The sequence below is a fragment of the Varroa destructor genome, unplaced genomic scaffold, assembly GCF_002443255.2.
Source record: "Varroa destructor unplaced genomic scaffold, Vdes_3.0 BEIS01000007.1, whole genome shotgun sequence".
In the NCBI taxonomy this organism is placed as follows: domain Eukaryota; kingdom Metazoa; phylum Arthropoda; class Arachnida; order Mesostigmata; family Varroidae; genus Varroa; species Varroa destructor.
In genome coordinates, this window is record NW_019211460.1 from 6,105,700 (window position 1) to 6,128,152 (window position 22,453).

Consider the following 22,453-nt stretch of genomic DNA (forward strand, 5'->3'; position numbering starts at 1 on the left):
TATATATGTATGTGTGTGTGTGTGTATACGCGTGTTGTCGCGCAGCAGTTGAGATGAACCGAAGTCGACGGGGGCGGGACAGAAGGTTCAGGAGGGGAAGCAAAAATAAGGCTAGCTGGGGTAAGGCAGGAGCGGAAATAAGCTGTACACGCCTCTGTGGCGAAAGGTGGGCGGGCGAGCGGTCAGGCAGGATTCTTGACAGTCCGGTTTCGTTGGCTGTCTTTTAATGGTGAAGAAGAAGACACACGACACAGACGGGGGAGGGTACATGTGCACATACAGACGGACGGGGGCACAACAATGGAAACGCTGGCTCGGCACCCGCCTCGATGAACGCCTCGCACAACGGAGCGGAAAGAAGCGACCAGTAGAAACCGGTCGAAGTGCCGATGTCCCATTTCTACTCAGTCAATGAAGTCCGAGTAGTCCTCAACATGAACAAAATCGGTCGTCCGCACAGACAAGCCATCTATCAGTCAGTCAGATTCTTTTTGCTGCCACCATCAACGTTTCTGCAGCAACAGACATTGCAGAAACGAGACTTGTGGCAGAAGCAGCCTGTAACAGAATAACATTGCGCGGATACAACAAGTGGGGACTTGGCCGTTCGTTCACCGTCTTTCCAATTGACCGGCCGACTATCGCTATAAACTGAGAATGATTACAATGAACGCGTAGCTATTGGCTTTATCGAATGGCACTACAGCAGGCGTATGGATACCTAACACACAAATAAAAAGACAAACGTATTTGCTAAACGGTGTAGAAATGCAACTCTGTATCTTTTTTAAAAAAATTGTACCTAACGGTCGCTACCACTGCGAGATTGTTGTCTATTATACATAGATGCGCAACTAAAAAAGCTAAAAGTAAGCTTCGAAACTTAGAGGAAGTTGCATATGGAACAGATAAATAATATGATAAATGTTCGTACTCGTATAAAGAGTGTGGCGCCCTAAACGACAACGATACAAAAATTAGACCGCACTCCTATGACTGCATGTCACATAAGGGTCAGCGAGTTCTAGAAATTACGAAAATTTCAACACGTTAAACCTGTTTCTTTCTTTTATTCGAATAACCGACACCGTCCAGAGGTGCCAGATTTAATTTGCGTTTCTGCAAAGGTCAGCACAGGTGTAAAAAATTTTGCACAAATTTGCAATACCTACATTATTCGAATACCATAAAATATACAAATTTAAAATAATAAAAATTGTTATGGGTCAATATATGTGTCAAACAGCAAAAAAAAACTCAGTGTTAACCAACAGGGTCTTCATATCATGGCAAATTTTGCTCAGAGAAAGAGTTATAGTTTCAATCATTGATTTCCGTTGAAATGAGCAATAATACCGCACTCTTTGCAACATAGAAAACAACTTCAGTCTACGTCACTGCTTTTTTCAAGTTTGACTTCGTCGAACGCGTAGTGGTTTGCGTTTTCATTTGAACTAACGTCCGTGTATTTGCAACATTTCCGCTGTTGGCAAGCGTAGATTATTATAGATCGAGTAAGGTCCTTATTCCCATACTATTTTCACGGTAGTTTAGCGATGAAGTATTTTCCTACGGTGATGTAAACGCACTTCATTCCGTGTGAAAAGCCAGCTGTGTCTAGGAGTAGTTCTGTACGTAACTTTGGCACATTTATCTAGTCTTGCAAGGCTGATCTCACACACATCCCAGACTGCTTTTTCCGAACCTCTGGCTGAGGAAACGCTCTTTTTTTTGAAAGGGCCTAGTAAAGCGACTCAAACATATTTACTAGGATGCTTCTGGGTGGCTTACAAAACACGAGGTGGCAGGACCATTCGCCTTTTGTAAGCTTGTCACTTTATACATTTCATCTAACTTCGTAATATATTCGCTGCTACACGCACTCTATACGTCTGCTGCTAATGAACGAACGACAAGGGAACGGGTACCAGAGACTTGCAGGCCTACTATTTGTGGAAGACCGCATCGGTCATTTATGGTACAGGTACATTTACGTCATAACTTAGTTCGTGAATCGGCTTGAGATCGTCCAGAACATGTTCGCCTTAAGCCGGTTCGTTGTAGTTTCGAGATACACACTACACTGGACATCGTCTCAAGGCTAGGTTAGAAACAACACGATTGCGAGACAGAGTCGTCGCTAGCCCTCTAGCCCTCTCCTATGTTAAAAGCGCAATTTCAGAATGAAAATCTCTGGTATAAACAGCCAAACAGTTAAAACTTCAAAAACACGGAAGTTTGCGTACAACACCAGTTCTCCAATCGCTGTTATCAAAAACTTAGATCCGGTATTCAGCAAGTTTCTCCAAGTAGCTTCTTTTATTAAATGTAAAAGTTGGTAATTTTACTGCTGTTTCTTGTCTGGTACGTAAACCATTAGGTATTACTTTAGACGACTGGTTTTCAGCATAAAGCGAACTGTGCCTACACCCGTACTCGAATCTATACCACTATGTATTCCTAACTTTAGTAATATAATAGTAGGCAAATAGGTTACCACATCGCTAACATGAGGACTGATAGAGAAGGTTAACAAAAACCCTGGGGGTCCTGGGAGGGTGACGTGGCAGCATATATGCCTGTTGAAAAAAGCTTAGGGCCATATAAATCTCGGGGCCCAAGCTCGGAAGAAACATAGTTGGTTCATGCGGAAGATCATCAGCTAGCTCTCCTACAAATTCTAACAATGTTCTGGAAGTAAAAATACGAAACATTTTAAAAACGACTCAAAGGAATGGATTATATGTCAACCAATGTTGTCATTAACTAAACGCTTATTATTAAATAAAAATCACAATTAGAACAGTTGTGCAAAGCTGTGTAGCTGATAGATGCCCAGCAGATAGCAAATATGTATATATACATATATATATATATATATATATAGCCAGCACACAAACCATAAATAGGAAAAGTACTGATGTTTCAGATTCTTGTCTTTCATGGATGTTAGCACTATACCGTTCGTACGTAATTATACCACACATATATTATTATATGATATAATACTTTCTATAGTGCATTTGAACAAACAGCTTATGTATCTTTATGCCAATTATATCGTTGAAATTTCATAGATAGCCGCTTTTTTACGCTGTGATGACAAGTATTTCTCACTCAGGCAACATGGTAAAAAAGTGAAGTAGCTCAGATTCACAATTTTACTTCGCCCTATGACTATAGAAGGTACTTTACATATATGTGCAATGGCTGAGCGATGAGTGGCAGCCAAGACGGTCCTAGATCCGATGTGGGGTAACTAAATGAGTACAAACTCATTCATATCTATATGTGTCCCAAAAAAAGTCTACATGGCCTAACAGATTATAACTTTTTCATTCACAGTGTAATTAAGTCAAAATAATGAGGGAGTAAAGGTTTGCTTTGGAAAAACAAATATCTTAAATGCTATTAAAAGCAGGAAAATATAACAGAAATATAAAAACTATACCGCAGACAATTTCAGACAGGTCTATCCATGCGACTTACAGTAACACGAATGACAGATCTATTTGAAACGGATGGAGTTACTTAGAGAGACAACGTTGCCAAAAAGCGCGGACATCAATAAGGCTCACTTTTTTGGCCCCGGCCAAAAACGGGTGCTGTGAGCTTATAGCAAAGCGGTTCAAAGATCTGTGAGAAAATTAAGTAGGAACTAAAAACAATGGTACACACTAGCAGTAAAGATGATCCGGACCCTATGAACGCTTAGGAATGTGTGAGCAGAATTCATTATTTTCAAAAAAGATTGCTTGAAGCAATGAAGCTTCGTTGAAATTGACCGGCACTCACCGGCTAGTCGTAAATCTACATGTTACGTGGGAAGACTATCTTAATTTGCTAGAAATTGCAGTGTGATACAGCATTTTGACCGGGTCATTTTTTTTGACGCTACACTGGTTGCGGCCACTGACGGGAATATACCGGAAATATTTTAACGAGCAATCGGTCATGGTCAAGATGGCAAACTTGCTGCTCTAGAGAACGGAGCATCTGCATGCAATCACTGCAATGTAAGATCATACCCTGCTTTGAATCTTCTTGTTAGATAAATAGATCTTGTAGAAGATCCTGCCTATTCAGCACACCTGACCAGATGCGATCTACGCCAGTGAGTTGACGATATAGGAAAATTCAGTCGTGCTGCAATACCAAATATTGACCTCGGTAGATTAATGATCCGCACTTATCGGCAATGTATCTATCAGACCGGTAATAATTTCGAATATCTGCCGAAGGACTGAACATAGATGACATTTAAAGCTAAATCTGCGCTAAATTAAACTGTGTATACATTTTTGGACCTTTTATATTCGTTTGCATCGACTCAGGTGCCCTATTTAGGCATATCGAAAACACAGAGGACAAAACCAAATGGAACCTTTAAGATCTGCGAGGTACACGTATTTGTGGTCCTGCTTGCCTATTTTTCAATATCGTGAAGTATTGAAAAAGTGAGAAAACGATAACTATCAAGATGAATATCTATAGAATGAAACAAAAGGGTACTGCTGTCCCGCGTAGATTTCTTTCGCATCGCTGGACCTTTGAGTAACGTAGAGTTGTGGGAAGTTCGAATTCGACGACTACCTGGCAAACGTGACTAAACGGCTGATGATCGAGGTGGCACAAAACGCTATCATTTCATTAGCCCAAAATTAAACCCAGTTGTGACAGGCTGTACAGTAAGTAGCATTCTGGTGACAATCTTGACCTCGAGCATTCGAGGTGCGAACGCTCCCAGTAACGTCGTACGTGTGTATCTCTATGTTGGGTTCTGTTGTCTGCGCTATGATGATGACATATGCGATTGATGGCTCGTTGCTTCCCGCTGGGTCGGATCAAACTCGGAGTGCATTGAAGTGCCCTAGCTGTTCGGAGGTGTTCTTTCTCCCCGCGGGAAATCTATTCGGCCGTTCCATCCGTCGCAGTTGATCGACTAGACTGTGGACAACAGTGCTAGCTGATTCGACTAGTAGCTATATAATACATCCACTTGATTTAATGTTATCAGCCGGATAATGGCGGCACCCAGGGTGTCGCTTTGATTCTTTGCCGACAGCTGAAGCGGGAAAGGAGGCTCGACGCGGTCGTCGATACAACTAGACCTAGGCAAATTGTAGATCGACACACATGTGTCTATCCACACATTGAAACGTGTGAAGATCTCGATAGAAACTCTGTTTTGATAGAAGATAAAGAACGTACAACAGCCATCGAATGCTGATGGTTTATTGCCGCCTGACCAGAATCGAATTAGAACGAGCTGCGACTAAATCACTCCTCGTTTGATCATGCCCGCCTGTGCGGACGGCAAGCGTTTTAGTGGACTCTATAATGTCCTTGGAGGTGGACTAAAACAATGTCCTTTAAATTATTAAATTAATGTAGAACTTCGCTAAAAACTCAACTGGTACGATCTGAATTAGTAATTTTGCGCGTGATAGGCACTGGCCTTCGCATGGACCTGCGTGAAGTTAAAACAAAGAAATTTGTTCGCTGAAATGTATGACCGAGTGCATGCATTGGATGGATATGATATGCGATTCCACTAAGACTTCCCTCTCTAAAAAGCCTCTTTATTTCGAACCCCCGATATACAATGAAATATATATATATATATATATATATATATATATATATATATATATATATATATATGGTTTACGTATAAAAGGAACGATGTTCATCTTGGATAAAATAAAAAGTTCCGACTCTTTCACATGGAGAACAGGTAGAAGATTGATTCTTTTTTTAATACTGGAACTCCTAATGGACTTGCACGGTATTCTTCGCTGACTTCAGCAACCATCGCCTTTGCATTTCTGCCTCTAAGCAGTGTTTATTAAGAGGCTAAAGGCTGCTTATCTTCGCAGCTTTTTTGCTTGCGTTGCTAATTGTCAACGTGCGAGAACCTTAAGAACATAAATGTAATTTAGTACATCTATTGGGTCACCGAAGGACCGTTTTGCCATAAGGTACCGTTTTAACGCCAAAGTTGAAGCAAATATTTTCAAATAGTATTGCTAAACACCGTTTTAATCGATTACGTTCTACATTCAGTTCCTATTAATGCAAAATTTCTGGCATAGAAGGAAAAAAGCGAGAGTCCATCAGTTTATCGAAATTAAATTGACATTACTGAGGGGGTTCTGCAGAGACCGAAACAAATGTCAGTCTGATGGCGCAAGATCCGGGATACAGGGCGGATATATCAAAATTTTCCCTCCAAATAGTCGTAGCTTCTGCCAGTAGCCAGTCATTGTAGAGGTCCTAACAAATAGTTCCGCTGAGCAGCAGTAACTCATAATGCATGGTTCCTTTCCAGGTCCATTAAAATTTACAGAATGACCTTCTTTGGCATTTTGGCCTGGACCTTGCCACAAATGATGGTGCACACCTTCGTTCCTCTTTGCACGTGATCCGTGATAAATCGCTTTAGAAATGGCTCGCTTCGTAGATTTTCACGGACTGAAGTAGGACTGAGTAAGTTTTTCTCGCGGGGCGCCCAAATGTTTGGTGTTCGGCCTTTTTCAAAACTGTTTGGTGATGGATGTTTAGTTCCTTGATAGTATCATGGCTCGTCATTTGTTGATCGTGCCCAACTTTTGTGATTGTTTCATCGACTTTTTGCGTAACTGGTTGAACACTACAAGGAGCATCTTCCACATCGAGATTCCAACAGAACCATCTTTGGGCCGCTACTTTCGGTAAAGCGTGTTGACCACAAACGACACAATATCTTGGGGAGCGTGTGCCTTTCATCGTAGTAAAATTGTAAAATATAGCGAAGTTTTATTCAATGCAAAGCACCCTATCTGAAATCTAAATAAAAATGTTCCAACAATTTTACCACAGCTCTTTCTGTCAAATCTCAGTTCAAACAACACGAACGACGACTCGCGCTACCTGTGCCGCTTTAAACTCACTTCGATGGAAAAACAGTCAATACTTTTTCGACACACACATCAAAGAAGCAGATCACCTTGTTTTTATCATTTTCCATTTTGCCATCCTCCTTATCTACCCATCTTGCTATGCTAGCACAAAAATTAAGCTTGAGGGGTGCCTATGCCGTGAATTTTCAAAATACGTTTTGCCAGATCGTCAAGAGCATTAAGATGGTTGAGAAGATACATGTACGTAAAAAGATACTGCTATAGAATAATAATAAAGTTAATGAAATATATAATTGTATATATAATGCTGATGGGTGTCGATACAAATCTATAAAACGAGTTAATTATTTAAGTATAGTGGATCAAAAAAAAAAGGTGAATTATTCTGCAAAAGGTAATATATTATTTACGTTGTAAACGAGTTCGCGGTTAAGGCGTTCTTAAGGTTCTTGAAGATTTTGTGAAAATTACATTCGAAGCTTCATTCAATAATTGCTTTCAATAGACAGGAAAAAACAGAATCAGTTCAGTTAAGGCGATCCGCATTAATAGGGAGGGAGATATGATGCTTGGGGCTGTTGAGGATCATAGAGAATTATTCGCATTTAAATGCCGTTTTTACCGTTCACTTGCCCTCGCACCTCAGTAAGCGCGTAAGTGTCCTCTTTATTTGAACTGTTGTGTAGTATATGTCATTGGCGGAGCCTGAACCAGCGCCAAAGGTTCGGTTGTAAGGCGAACTCTAGGCACCAGCTCCAGCAATTCGGCATACAGCGTTCTTTCTCTTATGCTTACGTTATCGCAACTATATGTAGTCCTGGTATGAATAGATCTGATAATATTCAATAACTTAAAATTCGGAAGATACAAGCGCGGGGAAGTCACTCTTAAGCAATAGATTACAGCCAGGACAATCTCGATTTTGAATGTCTTCATTGCTGCATTCGCGGATGGTTTTGATAGGTCTTCCTACCTTAATGAATTCAGGCTATAGCAGATTTTCGCAGTACATTCTTTAGAGATTCTGTGAATTTTTAATGATGGGCCACTCATAACTCAGGTAATTGAGTGATTCGGTCAAATATATGAAGGCTGGTACAAAGACGATTCCTTACGTCGTCAGAGTAATAAACCATCCACATAACTTTTTAAAAAAAAAAGAAAAAAACAAGCACTTGTCTCAGCATTTTAAAGGGCTGTTCTCCATTTTCGATTGAACGCTAGACAAAAGATTACCTACCGTTCCCGTTTAAATGTGGTAAAATCGAAAGATCGTATTGGAAAAACCAAACGTGGGTAGTACTATAATCAATGTTTCGAAGGCTTTGACTAGACTGAGAGAAGACCCAACGACACTATTACTACTGAGAATATTTTTTTTTAGAGTTTTCCTGAAAACCAGGTAGGTTAAGACGCGCCTCATGCAAGAAAAACAGTACCGAGAATACGGTTCTACAAATACACTGTTTATTTAAAATAACTGGGAAGTAAATATTTACATCAGTTGATAAGATATATCATCTTCAAAACTTCTACTCCCACGCACGTGGCTATATAATATAAAAGTATTCAATATATTTTTGGACCAACCATGCTCTGCAAAGTGTGTAGACGCGTTCAGCCCATCACCGCAAAAGGACATTCTCTGAGGAAGCTGGCCGAAGAGAAACTATGTACGTCTTGCTTTTTTTTTTCTAACTACCCGTATCAACGCATCAGGGTGTCCTGCAGCAACTGGTTAGCAAAATGTCTATGACGAATTTTCGTTTAGAAAGCTGGAAAACGCGCAGATAATCTGAAAAAAAGCCTACCTTTAGTAGGCATTTGCAAAAACATAACGAAGTTTGAGAAGAATCGTATCTGTGCCGGTAGCGAACTTTATATCTCGTATTCGCAGGAAGTAGGCCGGAGGGCTATGAGATAATTTTTTCAAAGCAATGAAACGAAATTAATGAAACTGCAGAGGTCCAAGAAATCATTGAAGCCTAAATGCACATAGCCTTATATCAACAGTTACAAAAAATGAAAGGCCGAAATAAAGAGGATCAGAGGATCAAGGAGGACCCGTAGTCAAAATATTTTTTGGTGTGAATTCAGGTTGAAATTGTTGCAGAATCGGGAGACCTATTAGGTAGCTTTGTGATTTTCCGTTAAAAGTAGACCTTCAAACCTGCGGATTCTAGGCCAGTAACATTTTCTTCGCATAGAGCGAATAGTGCGTAACGGCGAGCAGGTTTTGTGGAAGCGGGGCCTATTAAAAGCACATGGCGCCACAAAATGTGAATAGGATATATTGGCTTTCTATAGAGTAAACGTTTCCTTTATTTTTAAAAAAAAAAGTTCAAAACTAAGCGGCCATCTAGTATATCATATGAACGTTGATTTATTAGATCTTGTCTATAAAATTAACTTCTATTATTTCACTGGTGGAAAATGTACGGAAAAACTACCATATATATATAGAGTGCATATACTGCTAGGGTGGCTTATGACGACGGTACATTATACAGTAAGAAAGTTGCATCTTTCCAAGAAAATAGTTAGCAAGAAAATGTTTCACACGCGAAATGTAAAAGTGCGACGAACGTTCAAGCTGTAAAATCATCGGTTGAAGTGATGTTAGGAGCCCGGCGACAACAATAACCTCAAATCGACGCGATTTCCTTAGTTCCTTAAGTCTATTAAGCGAGTTGAGGTGTTAATATTTTTTTAGCAATGTTCATACAATACGTTGCATATCTTCATTATATATGAAAAAAAGTTATGGAAAAAAATATGGCATAAGTCTTTAAATGGTATCTGAAAATTTCAAATGAATAGGACGCTTTTCACCGTGTCTCATAATAACTATAAATTGTTTAATCGATAGTGACGTTAGTTGTTGAGATCTATGCGAATCTCGATGAGATTTGTTTAAGCGGTTTGTCGATGACGGCTTATCATCGAAATTACTGATTTTAGATAGTCTCGTGTATATATATATATCGTCAATTAGGACGATCACAAGTCCTGGACAATGCGTTACGTTGTCCTATGTTTGTATCTAACTCGCCGCCTCTCTCGCAAACAGCCGTAGTCTAGGGCAAGGAATGCAATGCTTACAAATAGGCTGACCATGGACGACCATGTATTGTCTGTCTGTCACGCAAGCAACACACCGTCGAGAAGCTGATTTTCTTGGAAAGTACGTAAGCCTAGGCCGATGGGTACTTCGAATTTAGTTTGACACATCGTGCATTGCGGTGAGCACCTATTGAAGGTCAAGCTTGAACAAACTTTCTCCGCAAATTAAAAATACCGGACTCGTGAAAGGTCCCGATACTTTTTTCAATACATAATATCGTACTAATTACTACTGTTGTGCGATCTCGTTGCACGCTTGCTCACTCGTCACGTACAGCTTTGGCGGGTGCAGAGTGATATATTCCCCTCACGATGATCACAAATGGCCGAGCTTGTCTCGTATCGTTTCACCTTGTCGTTGATATATACGCGTACATGCTTGTGGCAACTTCTAATAGAAAACCGATACGAGTTGGGTCCCAGTGAAGCGTGTAATGTTAACAATAATGTTAGCCGGACTCGGTCAAGTCTACATTGGCTATTTTTCTCGCCGTGAGCTCTAAATTGCGCACACTGTTCACGACAACGATCACGAAGAGTTTTACCCCCGCCTTTTTAGCAACATGCTATTGTAATATTGTGTTAGCGCACTATGTATTCAATATGGTCCCTGTCGGTTCCCTCATAGCTGTGCTTTGACATAAGAGTAACCGATATCAAGAGCGGTCTGCGTCGTTCAAAGTAGTCGAACTAATATGCTAAAGTGGAGGTCGAGTAGGAATTCAACGGAGCCAATCTGTACAAGCCACAATTCTGCGACGTTCCAACATAAATCCCAGAAAGAAAGGGACGCTATTGTTGAGTGTTTCAAGAAGAATGATAGCTTAACCTATGTAGGGCCAGACTCGGTACATGTGTGCCTAAAACCCGACAGGCCACAGTAGGCAAAGTGTTCAAGCGGCGAACACTTCAGTCAAGTGGCCGATTCAGCGTGGCTACCCCCAGCTAGCGCTCGTAAAACCACTGTACAACTGATTTACATGGCAGTTTTCAAATTGAAAGTGTAAATATAAAGTGGAGCAATGGCCCAGTCAGTTCGGTATAACACCCATCTGCCGTTATTCCATACACAACTTGTAAAGAATATACAACCAATGAATTACATTAGTCTGTAAACAAAACAGTTAGTTACGCAACTTATCTTAAGAAACAATTAATAGATGTCTGGATTGAATCGGGGTGTGCTGGGTCGACATCTAACGCCGCTGGACGTGGCTAGCGGAAGGGTCCTTTGAAGAGATGTCTGCCTTCATGTAGAAGTGTACAGGCTTATTCTTGAGACGTAGAAACCTGCGACGACAGTTGATGCCATTCTAGAAATGTAAATCCTTACAGTAAAGTTAACAATTATCAAAGAGTGAATTAAATACGCAAGAGGGCTGCAAATAGGTTTGTTAATAGATACTTATAGGCAAAATGTCGTTCATGCGAATAGCAACCAACCGCTTCATTGGCGCAGCTAACCTAGATGAACTTCACTTGTCAAAAGTTAATCTATGCACTGTTTTTTCGAACTGTTAAGCACCTAAATTTGATCTTGAAAACACAAAAGCGGGCGTAACGCTCGCGCAGAGAGAGCACCGTCTGCTACCTTTGTCAAATTAAAGAATATATTTGTACCTGCATTTACTAGTATCATTACTCTTAAGGTAGATTTCATTACAGTCATGTAACAGTTTTAGTCATCAAAGAACTTCGTCATTATTTTAATTTTAGTACAAGCATGTAGCCTGCATAGGTGACACCTGCAGACGTTGTAAGAGCTACTATTTTCGGCTTCGAAGAACACCAAGAATTACTGAAGTCGTTGTTTCAAATGGAAGGCAGAGGGCATATTGAACAGCATCGCTAATAACAAAAAAGATGACTACAAAAGGGCGTGCCAAGATATTGCAAGAGATCTATTTATGCGCGATTGATAAAGTGATACACGAGTGATGAAGGGTGATAGACACATTCGATTATAATAATTACTATTTGCGTACCTTGTTTTTTTTCTATATAAATAATTGTCTAGTTGATTCTCAGAGATCACCTTTTACCTGTACACTAGCTGCCTGTTTTTTTCCAGAGCAGTAAGCTAATTTTGCCGCCTTCCTACAGTGTGTGTGCATTATAAAGTCTATTTCCTTGATTTTTCACGTTTTTCTTTATTTGCTGCTTAAATCTATCTATCTCTTAGTGATTGAATCTATTTATATTCAACGGAGTGGATGTTTTATGTTTTTTAGTGCTATCCCCGGTGCATTATGGGCACAGCCAAAAATTGTAGAACTCTCATTCTAGAATATAATCACCCCTAGACCTCAGGAACGATACATGACATTTATTTTTATATATCGTAAGCTATATCGTAGTTTCTCAACCTTTTATTAGACACCTTATAACGTCCTGTAGCCCATTCCCGCCACCTTAACGCATATGACTCGACTAGAGGAATAGGTGTTTGAGAACTCTACCAAGTCGTCCTATAGGTCGACTGAATGATGTTTAGTGTTTAGATGAAAAAAAATCTAATTGAAACTTATTAAGACCCTACAAGACCATTCTATACTGTATAATAGATGTAAGGGTTTTTTTTTTTCTAAACTCTACTTTTGTGACATGAGTAAAGCTGCCAAAAAACATTTCACGCGTGCCCGCGCCTTTGATTTCAGTCGAAATTAAGCACACTATTTCCGACGTCCTCACAATCAATCTGATGCAGAACTTCAGCTATTTTTTTTTTATGTGTAGCGTCTGCTCTCCTTCGTTTGTTGTGAACTTACTATGAATGTTCGAGATAAACAAGCCGAAATGTTTATGGCTATCGAACTATTGTAATTCACCTGACCAATTAATTCCTTATTACTTTGAGATCATCCGTTATTTAAATCTACGATCCATAGGAAGCGAACGGAGGTTTCGACAGTAAACTAGCCTGATCAAATGTATACTATTTATTTATATGGATCAATTCATTAATTTGAGCTGGCCATAAAGTAAACGCAAATGTAAACGTCGCAATATATGTTATTATTTCGGCCTATAAAAAAATATTATCGTCCTAATTTTTAGATATCACGATAGTTTCAAGCCGTGATGAATGCTAAATAGGTGCGACATGCACGGCTATGCGTATATACACACATCTTCTGTATCAGCATGGCGCTAAATATATACATATGTTTAAACTTACAAGAAATGAAAACGCGTTCCTTCAAATACACTACATGAGATTGTTTACTAATAATAATTAATAATACATGTATGTAGTTACAGTAAGAATAATAATATCGGAAAGGAAAGCCAACAAACTATGTACATTGCCTCTTTTTCTAGTATTTTTCTCATCTCGCCATTTTCTTCCTCTTTTTATTAATATTTCGTCATTTTCCGTCTCGCGGTTTCATTCCTTCACGTTTCCTACGGCGCCATCTCGCGGCTTCATCGCGTTCGAATAAACAACGCATCGACCCCGATTACTTTTCGTCTACTTTCGATGCACTTACCATTTTCTATTTTATATCCGTTTTTATCACTGACCTTACCTTGTCCTATAGTATCATATTTCTGTAAACCTGGCCAGCAATTCTCAATAAGCTTATTTGGCCAGTTACGACTTCCTCCCTTATGACACCTACTGCTTGTTCAAACAGCCTAAATACATGCACACGGTCCTGTTTCTCTCGCTCAGTCGCTCGCTCTATTTCGAATTTTTACGCGGAAGGTTTCCGCTCGGTCTCTACACCCCCTTCTATTTCTGATCAGTAATAATAGGTTTTCCATTTTTTTTTATCTCTGCGTGATCCTTACGTGTCTCACATTTGCTTCCCACACAGTTCTTTTCAAACGCCATAATATTTTCAATTTCTGTGGCCTGTCAATCTCGCACTTCTAGACAAACCCAGTCTTCTTATATTGATGTAATATCGGCTTGTTTTTTGCGCGCATATTTTTAGTTTACTGCAATATCATTATTGTTCATAACTATACTATTATTATTATTAATATTTTTGCCATAAAATAATAATTGATTTCATTATATTTGCCCATGTCAGCATCATGGTATCGTAATAGAATTTTCCCACTTTTGCCATCATCACAATCACCGCCACCACCATCAACGCCTTCATCATAGCTCTCGAGGTCGTAGTGCATCATAAAAAAAATAACGTTCTTTATTTTCGTTTTCGGACCTCTAACCCTTTTTCTTTCTTAAAATGTCTCGATTTTTTTCTTTATAATCTATTCTATTAACCGCCTTTTAACGTTTTTGGGCGTTTTCGAGGGGTGTCTGCCGTTCGAACGGCGCAATTATTTTGTACCGAATCTAGCCGTTACGTCACCATGGTCTAGGTCACTCTATGATGACAGGGGGCATCAGTTAGTCGTCACCAATAATTGTTGTTAGCTTAATCATTGGTCGTCACCTTTCCTGGTACGGGCAATGGTGATGCCGTCAATTCTACGTTACGTTCGTGTTTCCTTTCGCTCATGGAAGTTTCACATATTATTATATTGTAGTAATATATATTACAACTTTGCTGTTCGGCCGCACGAAAATTAGTGTTGTCTCATCGCATTAAATATCCCACGGTTAGCTTTTACTGAACATTTTAGCTCATATCTCAGAGACGCACGCGGCTTCCGACATCTGCTCTCAAAGTTTTGTCAATCGATGGAATCATTCCGTTCCAACTGCTCTCCAAACATGAGTTCCTCTTAAAAGCTTCCTGAAGCCTGCATTCTTTTCTGCATATCTGTCTGAGGCGTAACGTTATTGATATGCTACGCTTCAACTGTGATATTGTTGTGCCCCGTAGTTTCAACGGAAATGGGATTCATTACACTTCATTAGAAGAGCAAAAACTATCCAGAGTCATTAGGTGCTTTCTAACGGCGAACTTTCTGGGGCTATAAACCAAGGTCCAAAGGAATGGGCCTGCCCTCGTAGATTTAGGATACGAGATTATGTGCCTGCTACGTTTGAGCGCACAGGGTCATAATGAACAGATCTCTTCAGCTGCTTGCTTACGCTTTAGAATGTCCACTTCGTTCCCTTAAAAAAGAAGTTGGCCGCATTTTCGACAAAGTGTAAGAATGCGTTCATCGAGGGGGGCCGCAACCTCCGGACGTAATGGACGAAGGTAACTTCTACTTAATTTGACTGTATAGGGGATATCGAGCAGTATGTCGCTGGATATTTAGCATTTGTGTTTGCTACATTTGCCAGTTCTCTATATTGGGTCAAAGCAAATGACTTTAGATTATGTCCGAGGTTATGTTTAAATAGTAGGATATTTACGAATGTTTAAAGATATGCAAGCAGAATAATCAGGATCACAAATGCTCCTGACTTCCGGAATGATTTACTAAGTAGAAATTAGCGGAAATGCGGATAACGCCAATAAGTGATGGGCTCTCGCCGCTTTTCTGATATATAGATGTCAGTGATCCTATTGGAGTGAGCATGTGAACAGTTTATCAGGCCCCGCAAGGGCGTACGGCCCCACCGAGCCTTTGAGCTCATAGGCTTGATGTTAGTAAATCAAGTACATTATATTGCGACGGAGTTAACGATAAACGAAACATATCGACGAACGAATGCCATATGCAACGCACATAAATAACAATCAACTGAGCAAAAATCCCCTTTTTTAGATACACCCAGCTCTTTCCCTATCAGATTTATTTTTTTCCCTTTGACCCACACTAGTTATATAAATCGTGCTAATTAAGTTCTATTTGTTACCTTCTTTACTTCGGACGAATGACGAAAACTTCAATTTTTATGGTATTTTATCGAGATTTCATGTATCGGCGGCCGTGTTTTTGTTTCATATCAACTGACGTTTATTTCCATACTGCAAAAAGTCTGCTAAGCATTTACAGGCCTAAGCAATCTAGAAGCTTTCTCGCATGGAGGAATGGTGGTGTACGAAAGGTAACGTGGTTCTATGTCATTGGTTGGAGGTAAATTCAACTTGAATCGATTGATACTTTTCACCAAATACCTGCCCATCGTAAAGTAGAAGTATCTTAATTTTGTAAGTAAGTATTCTTTCAGGTTTAACTCTAAGTGATGTTCTTGAGTTAATTCCATTATGAGGCAGGTGTGCTTCATTTTTATCCCACCCATAATATAAATCACCTTCTCCCCAGGAAGACCTCGTTAATTACTTTATGACCTTCACATTGTTGTCGTCGTCACAGTTCGCTTAGCGACCAACTCAATTCTCCATTTTCCTTGGGGCTGCCTCTGGGGCTACTTATCACTGAACTAGAATCTCCCTTTTTGCGACACTTGCCCATGCGATTGATGAGAATGATGAAGCAACTTGGCCTTTAAAATTCCACCATAATCTGATCTTATTCATTACCGAATATATATCCCACTACATAATTTCCTCCAGTTTACATTACATTGGTGCACTCAGAAATATTTATATCATTATTTTTATCATTAACGCCATGTTATTTCAATACACACATATTTGTTTATGCATTTCTTTATCTATATATTTATCATCACCCTTTCGTTTTTGAACAAATCGTACAACTGGCAATAATATTACCTTCGTCTCTGTCATAGACATGATCTTCAATAATTAACTCATGAATCAATTGACATAATTAGTACATATAATATAAATGTATCCGTGTTTTGCTCTATTTTGTTTTCATTTAGTAACACCCATCTATTACCAGCACATCCTACTCATTTATTTGCCTCTCTTGTTCTCATTGATGCCTTGTTAACGGAACGCTCCTTTATACTATATCGAAAGAGGAGTATATCATAGTTTATCTCCCCTATTTTCGCTTGAAGCGACCACAAGCCTCAATCTTTTAATAATTCATCTACCTTTCTACCTCTCTCTCTAACTAATATATATATATATATATATATATATATATATATAATCTTGGCTTGTCATAATAGTCTCCACGTGTTTGGGAATTTCTATTTATATATTCGAGAACATAGTGACTTGTCATCATCATAATAACATTAGCGGTCGTCTTTTTATTATCGTCATTACGGTATCGTCACCGTCATAATTATCTTCATAATCGGTCATACACATACATTGACTTCTTGCAAGTGGGGCGCGAGCAACTGACAGGCAAACAGAGCTATGTGGTAAAAAACGCACCAGTTATACCGAGCAAGACGACTAGTAGAAAGCGGAAATACAAACAGAAATAAAAGAAGCTGCAATAACTTCTGCCACTGCTGCCATTACTACGGCTGGGGCAAATGCTGCGGCAATACAACAGAACGGGAAGAGAGAACGTCGGCTGACGTCCGCGATTCGCGCGCTTGTCGTCCTTTCTTACCCCCTCCCCCCTCCCCCCTTACCTTTTCTCCCCCGCCATTTTTCCTCTTGATTTTATTCTTGGTTGGTAGTTTGCTCTTGGATTGTACTGCTGCTGCTGTTGTTGTTGTTGTTGTTGTTGTTTAATTACCGGTCGCCCAATGCTTGCTATCAATAGAATGTGCAGTATCAGCAGTGTAGAAGCCAACGGCAAGTATCAAAGGCCAACTAGCCATCAGAGCGTTGGAATCTATCTGTTGGTGTCGGCGGGCAAGCACGTGGCTAGACGAGAAATCTGCAACAATTAAACATATATATATATATATATATACTGCGGCCCACGTAGCTCTTTGCCTTGTCTGCTGTAGCGCCCCCCGCGGGACTAGGGGTAGTTTTTCACCCTGGGATCGGGCACAGCCTTTTTCCTTCACTCGCTTAACTTTTTGTTGCTGGTATTCCTTATCCTCTCAAAAACATATGGACATTCATGGGCGTTTGTAACAATAACGAGTGTCATTTGTTTTTCTTCTTGTCGAACGTAGAGCGTTCCCGTTTTCTGTCTATCCCTACTACTACTGATCTTTATGAATGGTTATTAACGATTTGTCCTACGAACAGTCTGACCTTTTTCCGACTCTCCTTCTGCAGTTACAAAACGCTCTGGATAGCGTTCTACTCGATTCAGCCTTTGATGTCTACGTGGCGCCCTATTTGTGTTTTCGTGTGCCTGTTTGCTTGCTTATTTACCTTCATGGCATCATCGTGTTTGTTTAATGTTGTAATAATTTCTATTTTTGTTCATTACCACGTGCTGACATTGGGCTCACTGCTGATTCTAGGGTGGCGTGAAGGCCGGCCGTCAATTGCCCGATCATACTAGATGCTAGCAAATGTCGGTCTTGATCATCTTTCTGAGCCCATTGTTGTTGTCTTTTGTTATGTATGGTTCAACCTTGTGTTTCTATGACAGTGCGCCTGGTTCACCGAAAATACAATACTTTTCATTCAATGTTTGTCTATTTTACCCCACCCTTCCTCCCTCTTGCTCTGTGTCGTTTTTCATCTTTGATTTATTATCATTTCTCTCTGACGGTTGTCTTAGAGGTCTTACGCTTTTATCGACTGCACATCATTACTAAAATCTATCATTCTCGTCTGTCTCTTTCGATCTTGTCCATACATTCGCACACAGTTACTTACTCACTCGCACACACTCAATGTGGAGCGCTAATAGCGCTAGAATGATGGCCAAAAAAGCAATATCCTCAGATGACCACCCCTATAAGCTTGCCATTCGAACATGTTACACATCGTGTATGATTCTTCTCAGCTACTTCAATCATATCTGACATGTTCATCAACTGCTCGCCCTACAACTTCTCTTGTAATCACATGGCTATATCGTCGGTTCTTGCGCGACCCGCGATATACATTACGGTTACAACAAAGATTACCTTCATTTCTGAAATCGGCAGCATCATCACCACTATCTAGAAATCGTCACCATGTTAGTACTTCTAATAGGTGTATGTCGATCGAGCGCTTGTATTACACCAACGCGTCGCTCAGTTACCGCCATTTGGTCTGTGGTAAAGCTAAAAACGTTTTATGTTCTATTCCTCGCTAATCTTGTTGACGATCAGTCGACAACAAAAAGTTAGGAATCCTCTACCCTACACCCGCTCTGTTATAATAAATCGTAGTTAAACGCCAGGAAATTTAGAAGAAAGAGGCGTCTCCTGAAGTGCCCTCACGTATTTGTGTAATGCCATGTGTTTTTGCGCCCCGGGTGGCGAAGGTCCGCCGTTGCGAGGCAGCGTGGTCCCTTAAGAAATTGAATGTTGGCAGGCGCCGAAACCCAATCTTCGGTGATGAGTATAGTCAATATAGCTGGGTGTTGATCAGATACTATCGTTGAGCGGCCAACGTCCTAAATCTATCTGAGCGATAAACAAACCAGCAATAGAAACGGTTCAGCAACTGATTTTTTAATTATAATAACAATATGATTATAATAGGATTATTTGTAGAAATTTATAGAAGATATTACGAGAAAATGGCTCATTGGGGGAGGGGGGGAGGTATTTTTCGCGCAGAGTGACCTGGTGTCGATAGGTAGATAAGCAGGTGTCTGTTGCTGTATGGTACATCCAGCACGATTTGTTTGTTTTTTTTTTTAATTTATTTATCTAATCTTCTCCTGTCTGTTATCTGACTATTGGGCATCATGTAAGGATTGATCAAGTAGAGAGCTTACTGCAAGTGAGGGAACTTTCTGGTCATCTAAGTTTTGCAGTTGAAGGCTTTTTTTAAATTGCTGTTGTCGTTCTAACTGTTGTTGCTTTTCCCGCGGTCCTGGTTCTATAGAGGCCATGTAGTTTGGACGAGAGTCTGTACAGTTTGTTGTGTGTGCCCCGGAAACTGATGGATAGCGGGTTGGCGAAGAAAGCTGCGTTCCTGAATCGCGCGAACCTCCTGTGGCGATAACGACGAGTGGTTCCGCCTCACATCGATCCCCGCTGTCTGCACCCCCAACGACCCGAGGGTCCCGACCACCCCCAACAGGTCACTTTGGCCGATTCATCTTTTTCTTCTTACGTGAAAAGCAACAGCATCTGCAAAACGAAAGACAAGATGATATCGGTTATTAAAAGTACTAGAAATCAATCAGTAGAACAAACAACCTAAACAGTGTAAAAAATCGTTTAGCTAGATGCTCGAAACTTCAAATTGATGAGAAATAGTACGTTTTCATTTTATTGCTTCTTAGCTATATTTCTTTATGGTAGTACGTAAAGATGTTACACACGCACTTGGTCTCGGAGATGATTTCCACTTCAACAGGTACAGCAATGGGGGTGTTGGAATGGCCCATGTTCGGGTCGTCCGCGATACCCTCTCCGCCGACTGTTGAGCTTACCACCTGCAACATATCGCGTAGGAAATGTATAAATGATATGCAGGCTCTTGATTCGTGATGATACAAGAAGAGGATCGATGAACGTAATTCACTCTGAATCATTCTACAATGGACCCAAAAGAGGCGATACCTATAGACAGCTGTCATATGCCCATATATATTCTCTCTTAATTTCCAGGCCGTACAGAGCGCATACGTAAGATTCTAGTTATTTTTGGCTTTTCAATAATATCTAGTATCGAAATATTGCACGTATGATATTTAGCAACTATGCCATAAGGTGTGGTATACTTAGTATATTATTCAAGTACTAAATGCAATTAAGTGTATAGCTTTTTTTATAGCGCGGATTTTTTATAGCTTCACAATATATCAGCAAGTGTGTGCTTAGAATTTTACCTGTACCGATCCATGCAGCTGCACTGCTAGTGGATTGCTGGGGTCTACTGAAGCAGTTGTTTGCTGTTGTTTGTCTCCAAGCCCACTGATCAGGCCTCTAAGAGGCACCCCGGCTGTAAGTGCCCCTTGGCCGGGACCTCCTGCATCACCGCCTCCTCCCCACGCAGGCTTAGAAGTAGTCGATGTATTTCCGCCCTAGAAAGTGTGCCAGCCATTCCCGTAATCTTAGTACTTATTCGAATTTGTCGCATGGGAACTTGACAATCTAGTTCAAAATTTTAGACAGGGTATCTGCATAATGTAAAATCATATAGACAAAAACATATAAAAACGAGGAGACCTGTGTCTACCTTTTTTTCGCTGAAATAAAGAACATCGACTTTTCATATGAAGAATATGTATTAAAATTTAATAGTTTTATTGAGGATGATAAAATTACCCAATTTTAGTTGAATTTATCTGCCATCTTTGAAACGACGCATTTTAGCCGACTTTTGGCATGCTTACCTATCAAATTTTGCCGTCGAGACAATGGACAGATCGTAAAGAAACCAAGGAGATTGGCAAATGTATTAAATTCCTTTAAACGGCTTGTCTTGTTTTTTTCTATCATTAGAATCATATTTTTTGAGATGTCTGTGCATTTGTCATAGATCTGCCATGAATTTCTCACATTTTCATTTCAGTAAATTTCTATTTTTACCAATGGACTTATGCAGTACGCTCTACTTACGATACTCGTCTTGCCCGTCCAGTCAAACTGGCCATCATCAACAAAACCTTTCCGGTCAAACAAATCGCGAAACAATTTTCTCATATAATCATAATCTGGATTTTCGAAGAAATCCAGTCTACGAACATATCTGAAAAATATGAATGAACAGAAGATACCATTATTGATTGTTCGACGTCTGCCATGGAAGCGGTGTGTGTAACGCGTTCGGATATACACCTTATACGTTGTTTTTAGGAAGGCAAAATATGGCCTAAATTTTGCAGGTCGTACATAGACGCATCGAATGGTATTATGGCTAATTACCCTCTAAAGGATTGCCGCGAGCTCGCCAACAGCGATCACATCTTGGCATCTATTAACCAGTGTAGTGACAAAACTGTGTTTGATTTTTTGCATTAATGACAGGAACTTTATTTTCATCCTGAAGAATATTGGAGAGTTCGATTGATGTATACCCCTGATTGTGAAGTAAAAATAGTGCCACAGGCTTTCCTGTCCTAAACAGTGGATCGTTCCAAACCGTTTACACATTGTATCAGTTGAACTGTTTGCAAGATAAGCAAGATCATTAAAACCATATTTACAGGCATTTTTTTTTTCAAAATTTTCATATCAGAACAACTAATTAAGCCATAAGGGTAGATTTAAAGCTTTGCCGAAAACTTGTAAGCTCAGGCGATTTACCTGAACATTCGTTAATAGTACAAACACCTTTCATCGATTTTCAATATTCCATTAAGTGGCTATTTTACCTTAGGTAGGTAGCCATTTCGGCCGGGTAGCCTTCACAGAGCACTTCCACAGGAGTACTTCGTTTTGTATCCCCAATCTTCTGGTAGCGCTCCTTGAGCGTGTCAGCTTTTAACCCTTGCCAGGGCAGTGAGCCTCGCAAAAAGTACATGAACATGTGGCCTAAAGCCTCTAGGTCGTCGCGCCGGCTCTGTTCTTTACCTGTAGCACAGATAAAAATTGCTTCCTACGTTGTCCTATCACGACTAAAAGATGCTCATATCTTTTAGAAACTAGTTCTTAAAAATTAAACCACATTAGAATCAGCCTAAGAGGTTTAAGC

The 22,453-nt window shown here is 40.0% G+C and overlaps 1 protein-coding gene across 1 annotated transcript in view; it reads right to left on the reverse strand.

The window, feature by feature from the left end:
* Positions 1 to 13,223: 13,223 nt before the first annotated feature.
* gish (casein kinase I gish) overlaps positions 13,224 to 22,453 on the reverse strand; it is a 41,601-nt gene continuing 32,371 nt past the window's right edge. Inside the window, exons 5-9 of the mRNA XM_022813353.2 lie at positions 22,134 to 22,332; positions 21,379 to 21,508; positions 20,646 to 20,840; positions 20,140 to 20,249; positions 13,224 to 19,941 (exon numbers count right to left, since the gene is read on the reverse strand). Coding sequence (XP_022669088.1) covers positions 19,893 to 19,941; positions 20,140 to 20,249; positions 20,646 to 20,840; positions 21,379 to 21,508; positions 22,134 to 22,332 — 683 coding nt within the window. The 3' untranslated portion in view covers positions 13,224 to 19,892. The remainder of the gene's footprint in view (positions 19,942 to 20,139; positions 20,250 to 20,645; positions 20,841 to 21,378; positions 21,509 to 22,133; positions 22,333 to 22,453) is intronic.